At 38.3% G+C, this 20,812-nt stretch overlaps 1 protein-coding gene across 10 annotated transcripts in view; it reads right to left on the bottom strand.

Moving 5' to 3' along the window:
* Positions 1-20,812, bottom strand: part of MLIP (muscular LMNA interacting protein) — a 295,954-nt gene that overhangs the window by 8,279 nt on the left and 266,863 nt on the right. For 8 of the 10 annotated variants that reach the window (XM_062187543.1, XM_062187550.1, XM_062187544.1 and 5 more), the window contains one exon: positions 586-639. The exons of the other annotated variants lie outside the window; for them this stretch is intronic. In XM_062187543.1, coding sequence (XP_062043527.1) covers positions 586-639 — 54 coding nt within the window. The remainder of the gene's footprint in view (positions 1-585; positions 640-20,812) is intronic. 10 annotated transcript variants of the gene reach the window in all.

Genomic DNA, 20,812 nt, shown 5'->3' with positions numbered 1-20,812 from the left:
TAAAAGAAGGTTTTTCAAAAACTTCTTGTTTGTCAGCTCCAAATGTGAAGGTGGTTAATCACGTGCATGAAATTTGGAGATCATGAATGAGCTAGTATGTTTTTGCCTGTGTGCTGCATGCCACACACAAAATTCACTGGGTGGAGGTGGGAAGGGATTCGGTAGGCTAAGTAGTCCTTTGCCTATGAACCCAACTGAAATACTAGTTGATACTGGGACATCTGACTCCCAAAACACAACACATACATTCTAGGACATCCACTAACACTCTAAAGAGAAGATAACAGCAGTTTCATTCACAAACCCAAAGAAATATCACAAAGACAGACACTTGGATTAGAATGAGTTAGCTTGAGGTCATGATGTTACACACAGCAGGAGCACCTGTACCACCTCCCACATTGAGAAGCAGCAAAAATTTACTTATGCAACTGACACATGCTTTCAGACAACACAAAGGGAGCCAGTTGGTCACATTTTTTTTTAATCAAGATTTTGCTAACATGTAAAAAAAATTGGTTTATTTCTAAAACTAATATCACCTGGAAATGGATAACTAGGTCTCCAGTTGTATTTCACATTTACCTCTTTGGAATCAAGACTGTCATGTTCAGGAATAGCCACCATAGGATGACTCAGCTTCACAGAAAAGATGCCCCAGATGTAATCAGGAGTAGAGTGAGGAGAAATAAATGTTTAAATTTCATTTAAGTAGATAGTTAATGACATAAGTATATTATTGCAAATAATAGTAGACTCTACCATGTGTAAACATTAAGATTCAATAGGGAATATTTTGAGCAAAAGTGCACATCTTATTTTTTTCTGTCAGACATAAATTCTTAACAGTACTTAGCGTATAGCATAGATCATCATCCATTACTTCTTGAATGCATAGTCAAACACTCTGACAGATTTCACAGAAGAAACAAAATTAGATTTTTGTTTCAACTCTCAAACATAGGCTTCTAATTGAAAAGCTCAAAAGGCAAAGCAACAAATCATGTTCAGATTCACAGTAAATGTGAATGTATCTAGGAAGGGACTTCAAAAAGTTTTTTGAAAAAAATAGAATCAAGAGATATATTTATTTTGATGTAAGAAAATTTTAGAAATTCATGCATAGTGTTTTCTTCATACGTATTTTCTACAAATTTTTCAAAGTACCTTCCTATTGAGTAAAATACTGGGAATGTAGAATGTTATGAATTATTGTGAAAATATTAATATTCTCAACACACATGAATTTCATAAACACTGCAATCTTATGAGATAACATCATTATAATTTACAATATAGTGATAGTTTAACAGATCAGGGTTGTTTGCCTTATGTAGGAATTTTTCTTATTGCATGGGTCTTATGAGCACTATACACACACTTAAACACATGAAGATGGAAAAAGCCATCAACATAAAAGAAAGATAGACTAAGACACACACACAAAGGGCAGGAGAGAGGAATCATTTGTAACAAAATCTGTTTACCCCTTTTGGTATTCACTATTTCTTCTAACTCAAACTTTAGGATAACCACAAGACCCAGATTTCCAGAAATTTTCCTTATTTCTTCCATTGCTCTGGGTAAATCAGGGATATGAAAATTATTGAACCCTCTCACTCTCAACAGGGCCCTGCTTTGGGCAAAAAAATCTATGTCACAGTGACTAGCTCCTAATCCTTCAGCGCAATCCAGAGGAGGTCAGCAGTTTAGCATTGACCCCAGAAGACTATAGCTCTGGCATTTGGGGAAGTCAAAGAGGTACCCACCTGACAGTTCCTCACACCTTTTTTGGTTTCAGCATACTTTCAACAAGGGAACCCGCTTTTACTTAAAATTTAAATTTTCACTAAATCCCAACTCTGTTCCCAACCCTTAAATTGTCTGGGTATCACAGCATCAGGACTCTTTCTAGAAGCCCAGGATGATTGCTTTAGTTAGAAACATGATCTGGCCTCAGAGCCAACTTGAAATTGAAGTAGCATCCCAGGAAGGAACTGAAAGCACATACTTTCTCTTGGTCATAATGATCTCCTGTTATTCTATGTGCAACTTGGAACTTCAAACCCAAGTAACTGGTACTGGAAACGGCAGAGTCTTAGTTTGTCTATGCAAACTGGTACAGTGTTTGTCTGAACCATTATATCTTGTACACTGTCAAATATTCATTCTCCTAATATTTTATGATAAAAATTCTCCTGAAAATGCTGAATATTGGTAATAATCAATAAAATATTTAACTGAGTTTGGGAAAGCAATAGAGTCATTATATGATGACTACTTTTACATTCTATTCCTTCTTTTGGATGTAGATACTCCTTAATTTAAATCCCATTAGTTTTAATCTTCAAGTTCAAAAACTATATGTTGATTATCCTGATCAGCAAAAGAGACAGAAAATTACTAATCCTGGTTAATTGGTAATCTACAAATAATTTATATTTGGCTTTGGAATGTTTTCTCTTTATAATCTTTTCTTACAGTAAGTTTTCTTTTCATTATACTTAAGTTCACTGAAAATATAATATTAATATCTTGTGAAGATTTTGGATTAGTCATAATAATTTATTATATACTTACAAATAAGTTATTTCTAGGTATTTATTCATTCCATTTTCACAGCAACCTGGTGAGGTAAGCGCTAACATTATGCCAGTCCACAGATGAGGAAACTAAAACACCCAAGAGGCAGAATGACTTACTTGAGATTCAGAACTAATAAGTGGAGGAGCTGTGATTGGAATCTTGGGAGACAGTTTCCATAGACTGTGCTCTCAAAGCAAGTACAAGGTGGCAATATGCCCCAGGGAAGACTCACAGGAGAAGGAAGAGGGAACAACAGGCTGAGAGACAGTGGAAGGTAGTGGAGTGTTCTCTTTAGCAAGGTGAAAAGCCAAGTTTGGAAGTCAATATTGTATCATTCAGACATCAGAAGTAGTTGAAGGGTGGCTGGTACAGCCATAAAAGGCTAAGCAGGAGACACAATATAAAGCAGTGCCTATGTCAGATGTAGAGTCTGAGCTTTATTCTTTCAGCTAGTGAAAACTCACTGATGTACGTCAAGCAAAATAGGGGCATGAGAGCAAAAAGTCATTGTAGCTGATATGCAAGAATTAAATGGGCAAAAGAAAAATATAGAAGTGATCTATGACAAAGAGAGAGAAGGGTGAGAGAGAGAGGGAGAGAGAGAGAGAGAACTTAAGAGAGAGATGGTTTAAATGAAAACACTGCCACAGAGAATAGAATCGAATCAAGATTTTTCTGGGTCACTCTCACCTGCCTACTCTCTACGATAAGCAAAGCAGCAGCAATTAGATTGATTTTTTTACTGACTACAAAAGAGAAATTGGGAAACATCAGAGAGAAATAATGTTGAACACTGACATGTCTGCTGAAGGCAAAGACTTTGTACTGTATGAAGAGTGTAGACATTATGTAAGGACAATAAAATGGGGTGTGAAACTCCTGCCCTGGTCAAAAAAGAGGCAATGAAAATAAACCTCAAAGTAAGTTCTACATAGGGAGGTGCTTGCTATTCAGAGAGTTAGTGCATCCTGAAGGACACAGTCATCCCAGACTACACACTTGGTGACAAGTGTTTTGAAGAACAAATTATAATTTTGTCACAGAAAAATAATTACTGAAAAATTACTGATTTTATCATCAGAGCACTTCAACATAGAAGCATGAATGAAATAGAAAGCTCAGGTGAAGTGAAACTGAATCTTTCATCCTGGCTGGACAATCGAGTCCTAGAAATGATTAGACCTTTGCTCACTCAGCACCACTGGATAATAAAGCAGTATTTGAATGAAATATTCAGTTGATTTTTATTACATTTATGATCACAGATGCTACCAAATGAGCATAAGGCCTTTTGAAGTGTTTGTTACCAGTGTGGGGCTTTCTGTCAAATGTCACTTCTTCCTCCAGAGGGATTATGAATTTCTGGAACTAAGATGAAGAGAGAAAAACCTCCTCAAATCAACAGTAAATGAGAACCTAACGAGTTAGAAAAAAAAAAGGAAAATATGCAAAATGTGGTTAAGTGAGTTAATTAAGTCTTTAGGGTACATGAGCTTTTGTGAAGCTGTTTTCCTTCTTTGCCTGAAGATAAAGTTAGTATTTCTTGGCTGCCAGCAACTGAGGAAGTGTTTCAAGAGGTTGTAACATTTTGAAATCACCAAGGAATCACGTTCAGTTCAGAGCTCACTTTGCGTTTTTTTGTTTTTTTGGTTTTTTTTTTTTTTTTTTGCTGTTGTTCAACCACATCCTCTTGTAAACCTCCTCCTCACCATTGTCAGTAATCTGTACCTTCTACTGCTGTCTCACCATTTAGATGAGTAAGTTACTCATGTTAGAGTCCAACCTTCTTAAGAATAGCTCTCAAAAGTAGATGTGACCAATTATTGCAGCAACACTCACACACTGCCTGTTTCAAAAAACATATGTTGTCAGTATGAGAGTACAAGCCTTTGGAAGCCATGGATTATTTGTTATCCATCTATAAGTTTTCTGCACCTGCCACAGGGCCTATACAGCAAGCATAGACATTAAAGAGAACTTGGTGAGTAAATTAATGAAAGAAATAATGAATGATGTGGTTAGAGAAAATAAAGGGGGTTTTATGACTTATAAAACCAAAGAATTCCGAATTACTGAGGAATTGGGAAGCATTTACTGCTTTCCTAAAGGTATTCTCATTTGTAACCCGGAGACCTTCCAAACATAACTGCCACACATGTGAGCTCTGTTTGGTCCTCAACATTCTTCCGCTTTAAAAAGAATTGAATTGCCCTTGTTTACATCCTTGGACTCTACACGTAGGTTCACATTTCTTGTGTCTTTTGAACTATTCAAAGATCATATAACATTAAGCTTGCAATGATATAGATCTGGATTGCAGCCTGCCCTTTTTATTTATTTTAAAAATGCATTTATTTTTATTTTATTTGAAAGGAAGAGAGAGAGAGAGAGAAAGAGATCTTCCTCCCACTGATTCATTCTCTGAATGCGTGCAACAGAGCCTGCAACTCCATCCAGGTTGCTCACATAGGTCACAGGGACCCAAGTACTTCAGCCATCATCTGCTGCCTTCCCAGGGTGAGCATGAACAAGAACCTGGATCAGAAGTAGAGTAGCTGAAACTGCAACAGAGCGTTTTGATATGGAGTGCAAGTGTACCAAGGGGCATCTTAACCACTGCGTCAAACACCTACCCAATGCCTGCCTCTTACAAAGATCTCCAAGTCAACAGAGTCCCCACTACTCCTACTATGAAGAGGCCAAAGGTCAGAGGTCACCTCTTATCAGGTTTATCCATTTATATCTGCCTTGCTTGACTGACTTTGGAGATCTGCCTGGCCAAAGTATCTGAGTTTCTAATCCCTGATTTACAACATATTGCAGTGCTCCAGAAGCACCCAGGAGATCCTGTAAGTTTCATATTCTGACATAGAGAATGTGGAAAGGGTCCTCAGACTCTGCATTTCTTACAGGCTTTAAGGTGATGCTGACACTACTACAGGTTGAGTGGTGAGGTCACAGCCAATATCTTGTATAAACTGATGGAATCAGTATGCAGCATATTTATTCACAACTGAAATAAATTATATTGAAAAAGTTTTATCAATTAAGTTTTATGGTAGTAACATGATTAAATAATTTACCACAGATGTTTGTATTAAGTTCCTGCCAATGTGCCAGGCAATGGGCTAGATGTTAGGCACAGAGCCCTTGGTGACTGCAGCCTAGTGACAGAGACAGATATTAATTATATAATTAAGAATATGTAGATACAAAAATAAAATAATATATTAGGAAGTAAAAGTATTGATTGAATAACATAAGGGCTTATAACAGATACATTTGACCTAGATGAAGGATTATTTTTCCAATAAGCTTATCAATCCAAAGGATAAGTTACTTAATAGGAATAAGGGGTATGATAAATATACATCACTCAGGCTATTGGAAGATAGAGAGGAATTTCAGAGTGGATGGGCAAAATAAGAGAAAATGTCAGGAACTGAGGCTAGAGAATTATTGGGCACTATTTGTGTTCATGTTTCACTTCACCTTGGATTCAAAGGAGTGAGATCTTGAAAATGCTTATTAAAGAATGAATTCTGTGGGTCCGGAGTTATGGTATACTGGGTAAAGCACTGTCAGTGTCCAGGCTGCTCTACTTCTGATCCAGCTCCCTGCTAATGGCCTGGGAAAAGCAGGAGAAAATGGCCCAAGTGCCTGAGCCCCTGATACTCATGTGGGACACACAGAATAAGTTCCTGATTTAGGTCTGGCCCATTCGTAGCCATTGCGGTCAACTGGGGAGTAAACCAGAGTATGGAAGATCTTCCCCTCTATGTCTCTCTCTCTTGTCTATAACTCTTTCAAATAAATCATAAATGTTAGGAAAAAAAGGAATGAACTTGTTAAATAGGAGTTTGTCTCATTTCCCAAAAAAGATTGCAAGCTTCTGCAGCATGGCATTCATTGTATCCCAGCAGTTGTGCACCAATCATTAGTTAATTTATTTTACCGTTCACAATTCTGTGCTTTGGATCAAACCATGAGTGGTGTTCTCAGTTTTTTTTAATGGGGCTAGTATGTGATCAGTTTTACAAGCAGCTGTTTACATATATATATATATATATATATATATATATATATATATTTATTTATTTATTTTATTTGAAAGAGTTACAGAGAGAGGTACAAACAGTGAGAGAGAGAGGTCTTCCATCTACTAGCTCACTCTGCAAATGGCTGTAATGGCTGGAGCTGGGCCAATCCAAAGCCAGGAGCCAGGAGCTTCTTCTGGGTTTTCCACATGGGTGCAGGGGCCTAAGGATCTGGGTCATCCTCCATTGCTTTCCCAGGCCATAGCAGAGAGCTAGATCAGAAGTGGAGCAGCCGGGATTCAAACTGGTGCCCATATGGTATGCCAGCACTGCAGGCCAAGGATTTAACCCACTGTGCTACAGTGCCGGTCCAAAAGGACTGGTTTTGATAGTGGGAAACATACCAGGGGCTGGCACATGGCATAGCAGGTAAAACTGCTCCTGTGATACCAGCATCTCATATGGGTGCCACTTCGTGTCCCTGGCTGCTCTACTTATCCAGCTCCCTGATAATGCCCCAGGCAAAGGAGTGGAAGATGGCCCAAATGCTTGGGCCCCCTGACACCCATGTGAGAGACCTAAATGAAGCCCTTGAATCCTGACTTCAGCCTGGCCCAGTGCTGGTCATTGCAGCCATCTAGGAAGTGATCCAGAGGACAGAAGATCTCTCTCTCGATGTCTCTCTCTGTGTAACTCTTGACTTTCAAATAAGTGAATCTTTTTAAAGAATGAAAGATGTCACTACTATCAAATGAGAAATACATCTCTTAAATATGTAACCTACATTATCTCTACTCTTAAAAAGATAATATAGTAAAGCACCAAAAGCTTAAACATTAATTTTTAGAAGTAAAAGTACACATCTATTGTTGGTAATGGTTTCACTAATTGTGTGACCTGGAGAAAATTACTTTGTGTCTGAGTCTCAGCTTCCTTTTCTTAAAACCTGGGTCCTAACTAGTTGTGTTCCAGCTCCTCTTCTAGTTTGATAATTCATTGGTTCCATGATGCTTGAGTAAAGGAGTACCAATTTCTAAGTGATTCAGTCTCAGAAAAAGAGCTGTTCCTCTTTGGAATCTCCTACATTGAGCCACAGTTCAGTTGTAAGTTATGTCTATGGGGATAGTAAAAATGAAAAAAGAATCTTACTGGAAATCTTTAATGTTCTGCCACTTATTCTTTGTATGAACTCATAAATGCCATTAATTTCTGTAACATTCCTTTGTGTACTCGCTGACTGCTATCATGTGCTCATTTGATACTTCACATTAATTCATACATGTCCGTTGGTATCATGTTGTTTTATAAGCTCACAAAACACTCTGTTGAATGATGTTCATTACCATATTGAAGTATACATTTTAAAAATATTAGTTAATGGTCCTGTGCTGTGGCACAGCGGGTAAAAGCTATTGCCTGCAGTGCTGGCATCCCATACGGGTGCCAGTTCAAATCTTGCTATTCCACTTCTGATCTAACTCCCTGCTAATGTACCTGGGAAAGCAGTGGAGAATGGCTCAAGTCCTTTGCCCCCTGCACCCATGTGGGAGACCTGGAAGAAGCTCCTGGCTTCTGGCTTCTAATTGGCTCATCTCCAGCTGTTGGGGCCATTTGGGGAATGAACCAGTAGATGGAAGAACTGTTTCTCTCTCTCTGTCTCTACCTCTCTCTGTAACCCTGAATTTCAAATAAATAAAATAAATCTTTTTTAAAAATCATTGAGAGAACAGAATTTTCTATTTTGATCATTGTAATAGATCTTCTGAGATATAACTGAAAACCCCCTCTACTATCTTTATGTTTGGCCTTTCCTCCTCAATATCAGAAGGCAGACTCGTAGGGCATGTTAGAAGTCCTTCCTCTAAAGACTACCTTTTTAAAGGAAAGTATAAGGCAATTTTTACATCTGCCCTCTATATGATCAGGCTGTTTATAAACAAATAAAACATTCATTACTTACGTTTTTCATCTAGAGTTGTTTTTGTTTTTCTCAACAAGAAAATCACTCCCTGAAGGAATTAACTATACCATTTACTTTACTTAGCACAGAGATCCTAGGTTGTAATGAAAATGGAGCAAAATCTATATTCTAGTACCATTATAGGACTAAAAATGAAATCCAGAAATTGAAATTGGAATTAACAAGGAAGTAACTTTATTGTTCTTTTCATCTATCCTTTAAGGGCACTTTGCTTAGTACTAAATGCAAAATATTTTTTTCAATATCATTCTCATCTAGTATAGTTGTAAACATGAAGTCTATTTCTTCATGAAACATTATGTACATGGGATTGCTTTCTCCATCTGTTCATTATCTTCTACAGAATATAAAAGATATTAGGTATTTACCCATAATGTAACATATAATAGAAATTAAATGGTTCTATATTAAAATTCTGAACTTCATAATCTTTGATTCTTACCCTTGCCTTTTTCCCATCCTCACTCTTCCTAATTTGTAACCACTAATCCCCAAGTTACTTTAAAACTATCCTAGAACCCAAGTCTTTCAGTAGCTATTCATTGCAGTTTCAGAAGTATTTGAAGAGCATTTTAAGAGAAAGAATAAGCATGACTGTAATGGGGTCATGCCATTTCCCACATTTCCCTTTAAAGACCCCTATCTCATCCCACTACACTCTCCTAATACAATATTCCCATCAGCGGCATTGGGGGAGGTGGGGCAATGGTGGTTGAAAAGGGAAACGGTGTGTGTGATGGTTAGCAGGCAGGTGAACTAAGGGCTACATGGCTACAGGTAACTGGGGGCTGCCAGCTCTATGGTATCTGCTAGCCTTTTCGTCCATTCCCCCATCTCCTCATAAGCATTGTTTCAAACTACATTTCAAAATCAAATAAATTCTTCTTACTACTTTTACTAACCCCTTTATAAACCTTTAAACGGTTACTACACTCATTGTTTTCCTTTCCCCACCCCAACTATATTGTCTGGTCAGGCACAGTGACTTGGTCTTTAACTGTAACCACTCTTGAAGGATCTGAGGGACTCTAAGATCTCTCTTTTAGAAAAATCATCCCTCATTTATTCCCAACTGTGTTCTTTCTAGAAGCAAAAAATGTCAGTTCTTTTTCCAAATATTAAACCATAAGTGAGCTATTTACTGATTTGCTAAGAAGCCTGTAGAAAAATCTTTACAGTCAGCAAGATTTTAGCCATTCCAAAGGGTGAGATCTTTTAATTAGATTAAAAAGGCTTTTAATACTACAAAATCTAAGGTACCCACCAGGAATTTTATAAACTGTTGAGTCATTCAAATGTGGAACCATAAAATATATTTTCAAGCATGCATTGTATCAGAACATTTGCCTAATAAAGAGCAGCCTTAAAAACCTTCTTAGATCAAGGGCTTAAGAAAAGAGAAACATGAGGGAATGTCACAGTAAGTAAGTAAGTATAGGAAGAAAGGGGAATGAAACAGAATGTATTGTTCTTATAAAAACCACAAACACAGAACAAGAAAGAACATGAAACAAAGAATAAAAGATAACCATAACACTACAGAAGAAAACGTCTAGAATTAGAGCATATCAATACAATGGGAAGCAATGGAAGGAGCCAAATGGACTTATCATACTAGGAGAAGATAAATATATTATTAGAGATCTAAACATGAACCTGGACCCAATGTTAAGGACAGTCATAACAATGAATCAGATTGAATGCACTGTACACCAATAAGGTAAACCTATGTCTCTCCAATGGTAAGCTGGAAAGAGGAGATAAAAACAGTAATTGTGGAAAATATAAAATAATATGGCAGAATTAAAGTCATGTAATAAGAACACCTCACATATATTAAGAGAAATTTCTCAAGATAAAAGTTCTCTTAGGATCAGGAAATATATGGCCAACAAGAAACAATACAAAAATAAAGTAATAAAATTTGAAAATCAAGGTAGAAAAAGATTGATGCTTTCAAGATGAATCTAAAGAAAAATGAAGTCATAATCTCATGATCTTAATTGGAATTCAAGAAAAAATATTATAGGGTAAAAAAGACATTGTAGAAGGGGCTACTTCAAAAAGTTCATGCAAAAATAGAATTAAAATATAAATTTACTTTGGTGCAAAAATATGAAATCTTTGTATAGTTTTTTCATAATATGCATTTCTATTAATTTTTGAAGACTCTTGAATAAGAAGATATGACCATCATAAACACATATTCCTAAAAATACAGACTCAGAATAAAAGACTTCTCAATATTTGACCTTTTTTTTTTTGACAGGCAGAGTTAGACAAAGAGAGAAACAGAGAGAAAGGTCTTCCTTTTCCATTGGTTCACTCCCCAAATGGCCACTACGGCTGGCACGCCAGGACAGGTGCTTCCTCCTGCTCTCCTAATCGGGTGCAGGGCACAAGCACTTGGGCCATCTTCCACTGCCTTGCTGGGCCACAGCAGAGAGCTGGACTGGAAGAGAAGCAACCAGGACAGAATCCGGCACCCCAACCAAGACTAGAACCCAGAGTGTTGGCGCTGCAGGTGGAGGAATAGCCAAGTGAGCCATGGCGCTGGCCTTAATATTTGACTTCTAAGGTTTTGGAAGCAAAGAGTAGCCTTCCTCTTCATGGAGCTAAGGAAGTATCTAATATCCAGTGGAAACTAAATATTTCCAAACAAGGAAGGGCTCAACCCCAAAGTCATATCTTTCTTCCCAAAATAGATTTCCATTTGATTCACACAACATTCAGAACACATGGATTATATAAGTGCAAATGGATATCATTATTTGATAGCTACACTTAAATATCTGAATTGTGCTTTCATTACGCATGGGTAAAGTTCAATGAACTCAGCAAACTAAAAGGAGCTGATGTATATATTTGAGTGAAAGTAGTAAAACAATGGGCACGTTAAGCCAGATAAGCAACATAGGAAAATTTAACCCTGGAGTCTCAAAATAAGAGACTCCTTGGCTTTACAAATACCATGTGGTAAAGAAGTCTTTTGTGGAGTGGAGCAAAACTATCACTGGGTAAATTAAAGCAATGAGGCAAACAGCTAGGTTGAACTACATGAATTTGGTAAAACTGACGTTTTGTAGATAGAGAACTATTGAATAACTACAATTTCATGTGGTTTAAGCTAACATGAGGTATTTTAGGACTATGTTGTACAGCAGACTCATAGAATGGCAGATTTCCTAAATAGCACTCTGGCCTCAGAATCAGCCCTTACGGCATTTGGATATGGCTGAAGAGCCCATGAGAGTATTTTAGGCATGGAAAGGCAAAACACCATGGAAAAGAAAAAGAAGACCTAAATGAAAGGTCTCTGCACGTGAGATCCCAGTGGAAAGAATGGGGCCATCAAAGAAGGAGGTACCTTTCTCTGAAGGGAGGAGAGAACTTCCACTTTGACTATGACCCTATCTGAATAAGATTGAAGTCAGCAAACTCAAAAGGCTTCCATAGCCTTGGCCACTCATGACTAGAGCCTAGGGAGATTACTGACGCCATAAATAAGAGTGTCAAATTGTTAAGTCAACAACAGGAGTCACTGTGTACTTACTTCTCAGGTGGGATCTGTCCTTAATGTGTTGTCCAATGTGAAGTAATGCTATAACTAGTACTGAAACAGTATTTTACACTTTATGTTTCTGTGTGGGTGCAAACTGATGCAATCTTTACTTAATATATACTAAATCGATCTTCTGTGTATAAAGATAATTGAAAATGGATCTTGATGTGAATGGAATGGAAGAGAGAGCGAGAGATGGGAGGGATGCTAGTGGGAGGGAAATTATGGCGGGGGGGAAAGCCATTGCAATCCATAAACTGTACTTTGGAAATTTATATTTACTAAATAAAAATTTTTAAAAAAGGACTATGTGGTAACAGCACTTTAAGGTTAGACAAGGAAGTGTGCTCCAAGATGAAGGAGATACACAGATTTCAGGCACTCACTCCACAAATACAAAATCCTCCACCATGGGTTTCATTACATTCTAGGGATCGTAATACTTGGTTCACAGCTGCTTTCTTCAACCTAACAGTTCCTCAAGCTGAGAAGAAGGCTCTGAGGCTTTTGCCCACAGGACAGCTACAGCCAATGATGGACTGAAAAGCAGTTTCAAAGGCTAAGACCTTCGTTTCAGGTGCTTTCTACTCTAAAGCCATCTCCGTGTGAGTTGGGCCGTGGCTGGCCTTTACCTAAAATCATGTTTGCTCACCTCTTTCTCCTTTTTAGTTCAGATTCACTCCTTCTCTTATAGGATGCTTTTGTGAGGCCAGCGCTGTGGCATAGCAGGTAATGCCGCCACCTGCAGTGCTGGCATCCTATATGGGTGCCGGTTCAAGTCCCAGCAGCTCCGCTTCTTATCCAGCTCTCTGCTATCGCCTGGGAAAGCAGTAGAAGATGGCCCAAGTCCTCGGTCCCCTGCACCCACGTGGGTGACCCGGAGGAAGCTCCTGGCTCCTGGCTTCTGATTGGTGCAGCTCTGGCCATTGTGTCCAATTGGGGAGTGAACCAGCGGATGGAAGACTCTCTCTCTCTCTCTCTCTCTCTCTCCCTCCCTCTCCTCTCTCTGTGTAACTCTGACTTTCAAATAAATAAATCTTTAATAAAAAAGGATGCTTTTGTGCAGAGCACTCCCTCAATAAATCACAAATACCAAAATTGTGTCCCAGGCTCTACTTCCAAGGAAGCTGGAAGAAGGGAGAAGTGGCAGGCAGCAGCTGTGTGCTGTGAAATGCAAGGCGCTCATTTTCCCTTAAGGCTTTCACCTGAACAAGGTGCAAACTGATGGCAGTTTATCTTCTCTCTGCTTAAAACACAAAGTTAGTCAATAAATTCCAAGGAACCAGCATGTTATTTTATAGGAGCTTTAAAAATAACCAGTCTCAAAATAGATTTTCCCTCACTAAAAATGCCATCCTGCCTACTTCCAACCACACATTTCTTTCCAATTATCAAATCCTGATTTTAAAAAATGGTTTTATTTTAAAATGTACCGATGAAAAATTCCAGCTAGGTACTATATGTTCAATGCCAGACAACTAATGAGCTCAAGGACAGATGTTTTTGTCACCAAGATTAAGCTAGAGAGAGAAATATGAATAAGAAATTGATTGTTCTCAGTTTCCTGGAAGAAATTTAAAAGTCAACTATTGTGCGATTCAATTGAGTACATTTTAAGAATGATGACTGGCAATTAAATAACCTGAAACATGTCCAGTTTCAAATGCCAGCCTGCCATTAAGGCATCTATTGTGTTGAAATGCTCTTTTTGCCCTCTGGTGGAGAACCTATCTAAGTATGATTGATACTTATTTTGCAGAACTGCTTCTCTTAGAATACCTGTTCTCTGGCATTCATTTCTTAATGTTAAAAGTACAATTAATTTGCATTTAGCCATATTGAACAGAATGTTCTTCATGAACATATTAAACAAATTCATGCAATTTGAAAACAATTTGGCATCAGCAAATATGCTCATGTTTTGATTTTTTGAAAAATCTGAAAACATTAAAAAGCCATTTGGAGATTGATAAAGTCTTTTTCCTATTCCACCCACCTCAAGCGTTTTCTCTTCTAAACCATCCTAATAGTTATCAAATTCCCATTACTTTCAAAAATTGTCAGAAAAGTTTTTGAATAGAGCAAGGCAGTTTATCTCTATGATGAGCAAAAATAAATTACCTCGGTTTATTCAGACAGAAAATTTCTGACTATATACAGTTTAGAACACAAACAAACATTACTAATGAGGCGCTTAGAATGAGCTTTTTTCTTCAAAAACTCAGGATGACTTTTTCTCAGCAATTGTGGCTGCCTCTGTACATTTTTGTCGGATATTGGGTGTGTACTGATTCCCTCAGCTACAAACCTTTGGAACTGTGACTGCCAAGAGAATATTGGAGCCTGGAGATAAAATGTGAAAAGAATTAAGGGGCTCAGGATAGACCTGGGTTTTGACAATAACACATGCTGTGACTTTGGGCATATCACGTTTCATCTTTAGACTTCTGTTTTCTTATCTGTGGACAGAAGAAAGCCTCAGCAGTGAATCTCAGTTCTAGGTTATCCAAGGGCACTTCTAAAAGTTGATAGCAAAAAAAAATGGAATTAAAAAGCGAATTTATTTTGGTGAAAAAAGTCTTAAAATCAATGCATAGATTTTCATAGAACATCTTTTCAATCGATTTTGTGTGGTCAAGGTCATGATGCTGCTTCAATGATAGATTTTGGAAGGGAGTCTCTTCAGAAAACTTCATCAAGTACCAGCTTCTCAGCTAGTTTATAGACTCTTGTACAAATCACACTTTCTGAGCCCCCAATTTTTTCACATATAAAAGAAAGGGGATAAAACCTACTTTATGACTGTTTTGAGATTTAAATAAGATACTATTTGCCCAGGAATGTGAGAGTTGCATAGTGATCTGATTTCTTGGTAATTTACCCTACAGTTTGCTACTGTTCTAGTTGCTTCTCCAGTCTCTGGCCTGCCTTAATTTGCTCAAGTTGGCTTTGTTCCTTTTCCTTTCTGCCTTGAAATCCTCCTATGTTGTTCCCTGTAACTGGACTATCCAGCACACCCTCCACTTTCACTTTTCAGATCTCAGATCAAACCTAGTTTCCTCAGTAGGTCTTCTCTGATTCAGCAAAGCAGACCAGGGCCTCCCTCAATGTACTCACAGCTGCCCGGATGTCTTCTGTATGGCAGCTGTCACAATTATCACTCAGCAATGAATTTTTGGTTTCATTTCTGTTTTTCCTAACTAGAAAATAAGTACCTGGCAAAGACACTTCGTGTCTGTCTGCTTGCCTTCCAGCACATGGCCAGCACACAGTGCTCTGTACCTAACAGGGACTCAATCAATCACTGTGAAATGGATAAACATTTGTGCTTGGCTAACTTCCATACTCCAGGTTTCCTAGAATTCATGTTGGAATAAAAAGGTTGAAAAGTCTGCACTCCTTGTTTTTGGTAAGGAATTAGGCTATGATTTAGACAAGGTTTTTGCAATCTTGAACCAAATTACTTGGTGTTCCTGTTTTCTTTTTTGACAGTATGTACAACTTTAAACCTCCAAGTGGTGTTGCTTAATTGGTAAAGTATACTTAGAAAAGATTTTCCACATCTTTACAGCTAAATATTTATAGCTTATATTAGAGAAACCAAATTATTTCAAAGTCCCCTCAGTCTTTGAACCAGTAGGTGAATGTTGGAATTTACATTTTCCCTTCTCAAATCATAATCGGCTTTAACTTTTGTTGATTGATCTTTATTAAAACCTCAAGAAAAAAAATCCTTTCAGAAGAGCTACTCAAAAATTTAACTCATGCTGATAAATTTGTCTATAGTATCAGTGTTTTAATTTGTTTAATAGATTGCCTTAGATCCACAGAGTCAGTTCTTTTAGTAGCAATGCATTGATATCAATTAAGATGATCTCAAAAATGCTAAAAATATAAACGTTACAAATGTAGTACATTTAAAAAAGTAAGCAGGAGAAAAATGGAGAAAACCACAGTAGATGAAGAATGTCAGCATCTACAAGGTGAGATATCCAGGGACTTTAAAGAATGTTCATAACCTAGGAAGCAGGCTAAAGGTAGTTTGCAGGGACATGAAGAGTTCCTTCATTCTACCGTCCTGCTTCCCACACATCCCTCCATAGCAAGAGGAAACCTCATCAGCGCTCCAGGGGAGGTGTGCCAATGTCTAATTCTCCATGAGGCGAAAACAAAAGGAGCTAGCTGGCTATCTATTACTATTGTGGTTTTTTCTTTTTTTTTTTTTTCTTTTTTTTTTTTTTACTCTTCAATTCCCTAAACTGTGTATTTCTCATTCATAACACATTTTGCTACATGGGTTCCTTCCCTATTCTAATAGATGACTCACTCTTGGCTTATTATAAGTGGAGTTGTGCTTTCCATAGAAAAGACTGAAATAATAAATGGAATTGGTCTTCCATGTTGCTCACTCTCCTCTCACTTTTTCTTCCCAAATATTTCCTCTTTATTCTTAAACTATAATCTAAAGAGCAGTTGCTTAGAAAAAAAGTTAATGAAAAACAGAAAATATTCTGTTGCCATATCATGTAGGTAAAATATACTTCAAGCAAAACGTTTCCTCTTTCTTAAGAAAAACAAAATTGTATTTTAAAGGATTGTCCTAACTTAAAATCTTTTGATGTAAAAGGCACTATGGGGCTGGCACTATGGTGTAGCAGGTAAGGCTGCTGGCTGCAGTGCCTGCATCCCATATGGGTGCCAGTTCGAGTCCTGGCTGCTCCACTTCTTTTTTTTTAACATTTATTTCATAAATATAAATTTCCAAAGTACAGCTTTTGGATTACAGTGGCTTTTCCCCCCATAACCTCCCTCCTACCCACAACCATCCCATCTCCCACTCCCTCTCCCATCCCATTCACATCAAGATTCATTTTCAATTATCTTTATATACAGAAGATCAATTTAGTATATACTAAGTAAAGATTTCAACAGTTTGCATCCATACAGAAACACAAAGTATAAAGTACTGTTTGAGTATTAGTTATACCATTAATTCCCAGCTCTCTGCTATGGTGCAAGTCCTTGGGCTCCTGCACACACATGGAAGACCCAGAAAAAGCTCCTGGCTCCTGGCTTCAGATTGGCCCAGCTCTGACCATTGGAGCCATCTGGGGAGTAAACCAGAGTATGGAAGACCTCTCTAAATCTGCCTCTACCTCTCTCTGTAACTCTTCCTTTCACATAAATAAATAAATAAATAATTTTTAAAAAAAGAAAAAAGAAAAAGACACTTTAATTTCTTTCTTTTAATTTTTTTTTTTTTAAATTTTTGACAGGCAGAGTGGATAGAGAGAGAGAGAGAGAGAGAGAAAGGTCTTCCTTTGCCATTGGTTCACCCTCCAATGGCCGCCGCAGCCGGCGCGCTACAGACTGCGCACCACGCTAATCCAAAAGCAGGAGCCAGGTGCTTCTCCTGGTCTCCCATGGGGTGCAGGGCCCAAGCACTTGGGCCATCCTCCACTGCACTCCCGGGCCACAGCAGAGAACTGGCCTGAAAGAGGGGCAACTGGGATAGAATCCGGCGCCCCGACTGGGACTAGAACCTGGTCTGCCGGCACCGCTAGGCGGAGGATTAGCCTGTTGAGCCACTGCGCTGGCCAGAGACTTCAATTTCTTAAAAAGTAAATCATACATGGTGGTAGCTGTTGTTTTTTGTTTGTTTTTTTTTTTTTTTTTTTTTTCCATAAGAGAAATGACATGACCTATAATAAATTAGGTAGTGCACTGGCAAAAAAAAAAAAAAAATATGTCCTTTCTGATTCAATCAGCCCGCAAATACAGGATGTGTAAACTCTTGGGCCCAACTGTAAATGTTACAGGGGCATAAGTATAATTTTGATTAAGAAATCTACTCAACATTTTAAAACTTACTCAAAAAAAAAAAAAAAACCTAGTCAACAGTTATGCTTATTTTACTTACTGGGGGATTTATGAGGTGAAAAAATCAATTATATTTTAGCATGAATAAGCATGTAAATATGAATGGTTTGACTTTTGAAATTACTGGTGACTTCTTGCTGATTAGAGAATTTAAAAAGCAATGTGGGGGGTAGTTGTTTTCAAAGGGGAAGCATAAAATCTTTGTGAGGCAAAAGCTGTGAGGTCACCCAGTAGGTGGAAGCTTTGAGTTTAGAAGTTTTATGTGGACCTTGGGAATTTGCATTTTTCTAAAGCTCCCTGGGTAATTCTGAGGCAATCAGCCCAGTTGGGGTCTTAGAGCTCAAGGTGTGAACCAAACCCAGTGCCTTTCCATTAGAGAAGAGGCAGAAACCCAGTGTTCCCTACAGGAAAACAGTGAAGTGTGTAGTACAATAACATGTATGTAATTCAAATTACACACACACACACACACAAATTGACAATGAAACTTCGGAGAGAAGAAGCACAAACAAAAACTATGCATACAAAGTGCTTTAGAATAGTTCCCTAGAGGCAGAAAGGAAAGAAGCTGGAGCTGGGAACCAAACTCAAGCATATGGTACGTGGTATCTTAACTGCTAAGCCAAATGCCTGCTCCCAAAAGCTATTATTTTAAATAAAATTCCTTCAAGAAAAAAAGCAAAATACCTACTAGTCTACATGTTTTTAAAATGCCCCCGACTGATCTTGACCTACTCTCATCTGCATAGGAATACACATTTCCTTTCTACGTGAGAATTTATGATCTTGCCATGACCTCTAGTGAGAATAACAGCGGCCTAGGAGTCTGTAAATGGGAGTGGCAGCATCAGAGCTGTGAAGAGATCAGGGCAGGAGGGAGAGCCATGGTGGATCAATGACCCTCTGCCACCTTGGGGTGAAAGCAATATAGAAGGGGATTTTCAAGAGGCTGCTCCAGAAATAAGCTCTCAAAAGTATTCAAATTAGAAATGTCATGGAAAGCTAGAATTGGCCCTTGCATAAAAAATATATGGTAGAATTTCATAGCAGTGGAACAAATGAGAAGGGATATGAGGATGTGAAGAAATGACAGACTTAATTCTCTATCCCACAGGACAGAAGTAGACTCTGAATAAGATGGTGTATGGTTACAAACAAGGCACAAATAATATGTACCTTTTTTTTTGACAGTGTTAGACAGTGAGAGAGAGAGAGACAGAGAGAGGTCTTCCTTCCGTTGGTTCACCCCCTAAATGGCCGCTACAGCCGGCGCTGCACTGATCTGAAGCCAGGAGCCAGGTGCTTCCTCCTGGTCTCCCATGCAGGTGCAGGGCCCAAGCACTTGGGCCATCCTCCACTACCTTCCCGGGCCACAGCAGAGAGCCGGACTGGAAGAGGAGCAGCCGATCTAGAACCTGGCGCCAATAAGGGATGCCAGTGACGCAGGCAGAGGATTAACCAAGTGAGCCACAGCACTGGCCCCATCATGTACTTTTTAAAAGCTGAAAGTAAAATAATAAAATGGCTGCAATGCTACAAACTGGGCATCAAAAAATATACTTTTTGAAAACTGAGAAGATATCCTGAAATACAGCTGTGAATTTTCTCCTGGGGCTTCAAAGCTATCTCTCTGTCCATAAAGATCTTATTCTCAAATGCAAAACCTCTCAAGCTTGCACTGTAAACGGAGACTTCCTGCTTAGGAAATCAAGCCTCTCTCCTGCCAACAGATCAGAAATGTCTTCCTTACTGGGAAGGCTTAGTCTGTGCTCCTCTGGGTTCTATTCATAGACTGGCTGTGGGTTTCTTGTTTGTTGTGGTGCAAATTGGCAAAGTAGAAACTCAAAGGAGGCAACCATACACACAACTTTCTGTCTATGTGACCTGTAGTTGTGCTAAATAAAAAGAGGAAGACACATAGTTGGGATAAAAGGGAAAAATACGCAAAGCCGAGTATTGAGTTTGGAATGTTGAAATGGGCCAGAAAAATTGGAATTTAGCATTGATTGAAAAAGACAAGGATGCCTCAAAGATAATGAGAGTAGAAGAAATGAGGCAGAGGAAGGATGGAGTAAACAGTAAAAGTTAAGGAGAATGATAAATGTGTGTGCACACTATATTTAGTTTTGTTGCCTGAGGACCACAAAAGTAGGTGAGATCTCTATGGCACTGTAGCAGTGGTGCCTAGGTAGAATTAATAATCTTTAATGGACTGAATTCTCAGATATAGAGAATGGACTACAGTGTGCCTTTAGATATAAACAGATTAGATAAGCATGCTGCTTTGTTACCTTTGAAGACAAAACTTTTGACATTCATTGCAAACTGGAGGAAAAAGTGGCAAAAATGATTACAGATGAGATACAGTATTAAGATACTAACCTCATGTACCCAGGTAGATATTTCCTGTGTACCCTTTATTGTTTTAGCACTAAGTGTAGTCCATTGCATACTATCTCAAAAATATCCTCATGTTTTAGTAGCCAAAGCTTTGATTTGCAAATCAAAGTAAGATCATAAACATAAATTTGGTGACCATATATGTCATATAAATCATTGATCCATTTATGTCTTTCCAGGTGATTTTCACCTCAGCCAGCCTCTAAATTTCAAACTGCCTGCCTCTGCTTTTCTATGCCTCAGGGCTCTTTATGGGATTAATATTCCCCTCCCTCAGCAACAGTCCTCAGCTAGGGACTGCCAGACTGTCCCTCCTTCATTCCTCAGATAACATGGCTCCAAGGTGTATGCCCTCTATTAGCTACC

The sequence above is a fragment of the Lepus europaeus genome, chromosome 3 (genome assembly GCF_033115175.1).
Source record: "Lepus europaeus isolate LE1 chromosome 3, mLepTim1.pri, whole genome shotgun sequence".
Taxonomy (NCBI): Eukaryota; Metazoa; Chordata; class Mammalia; order Lagomorpha; family Leporidae; genus Lepus; species Lepus europaeus.
Note: the sequence above shows the minus strand (reverse complement) of the source record. Positions and strands in the feature narration are given on the sequence as shown.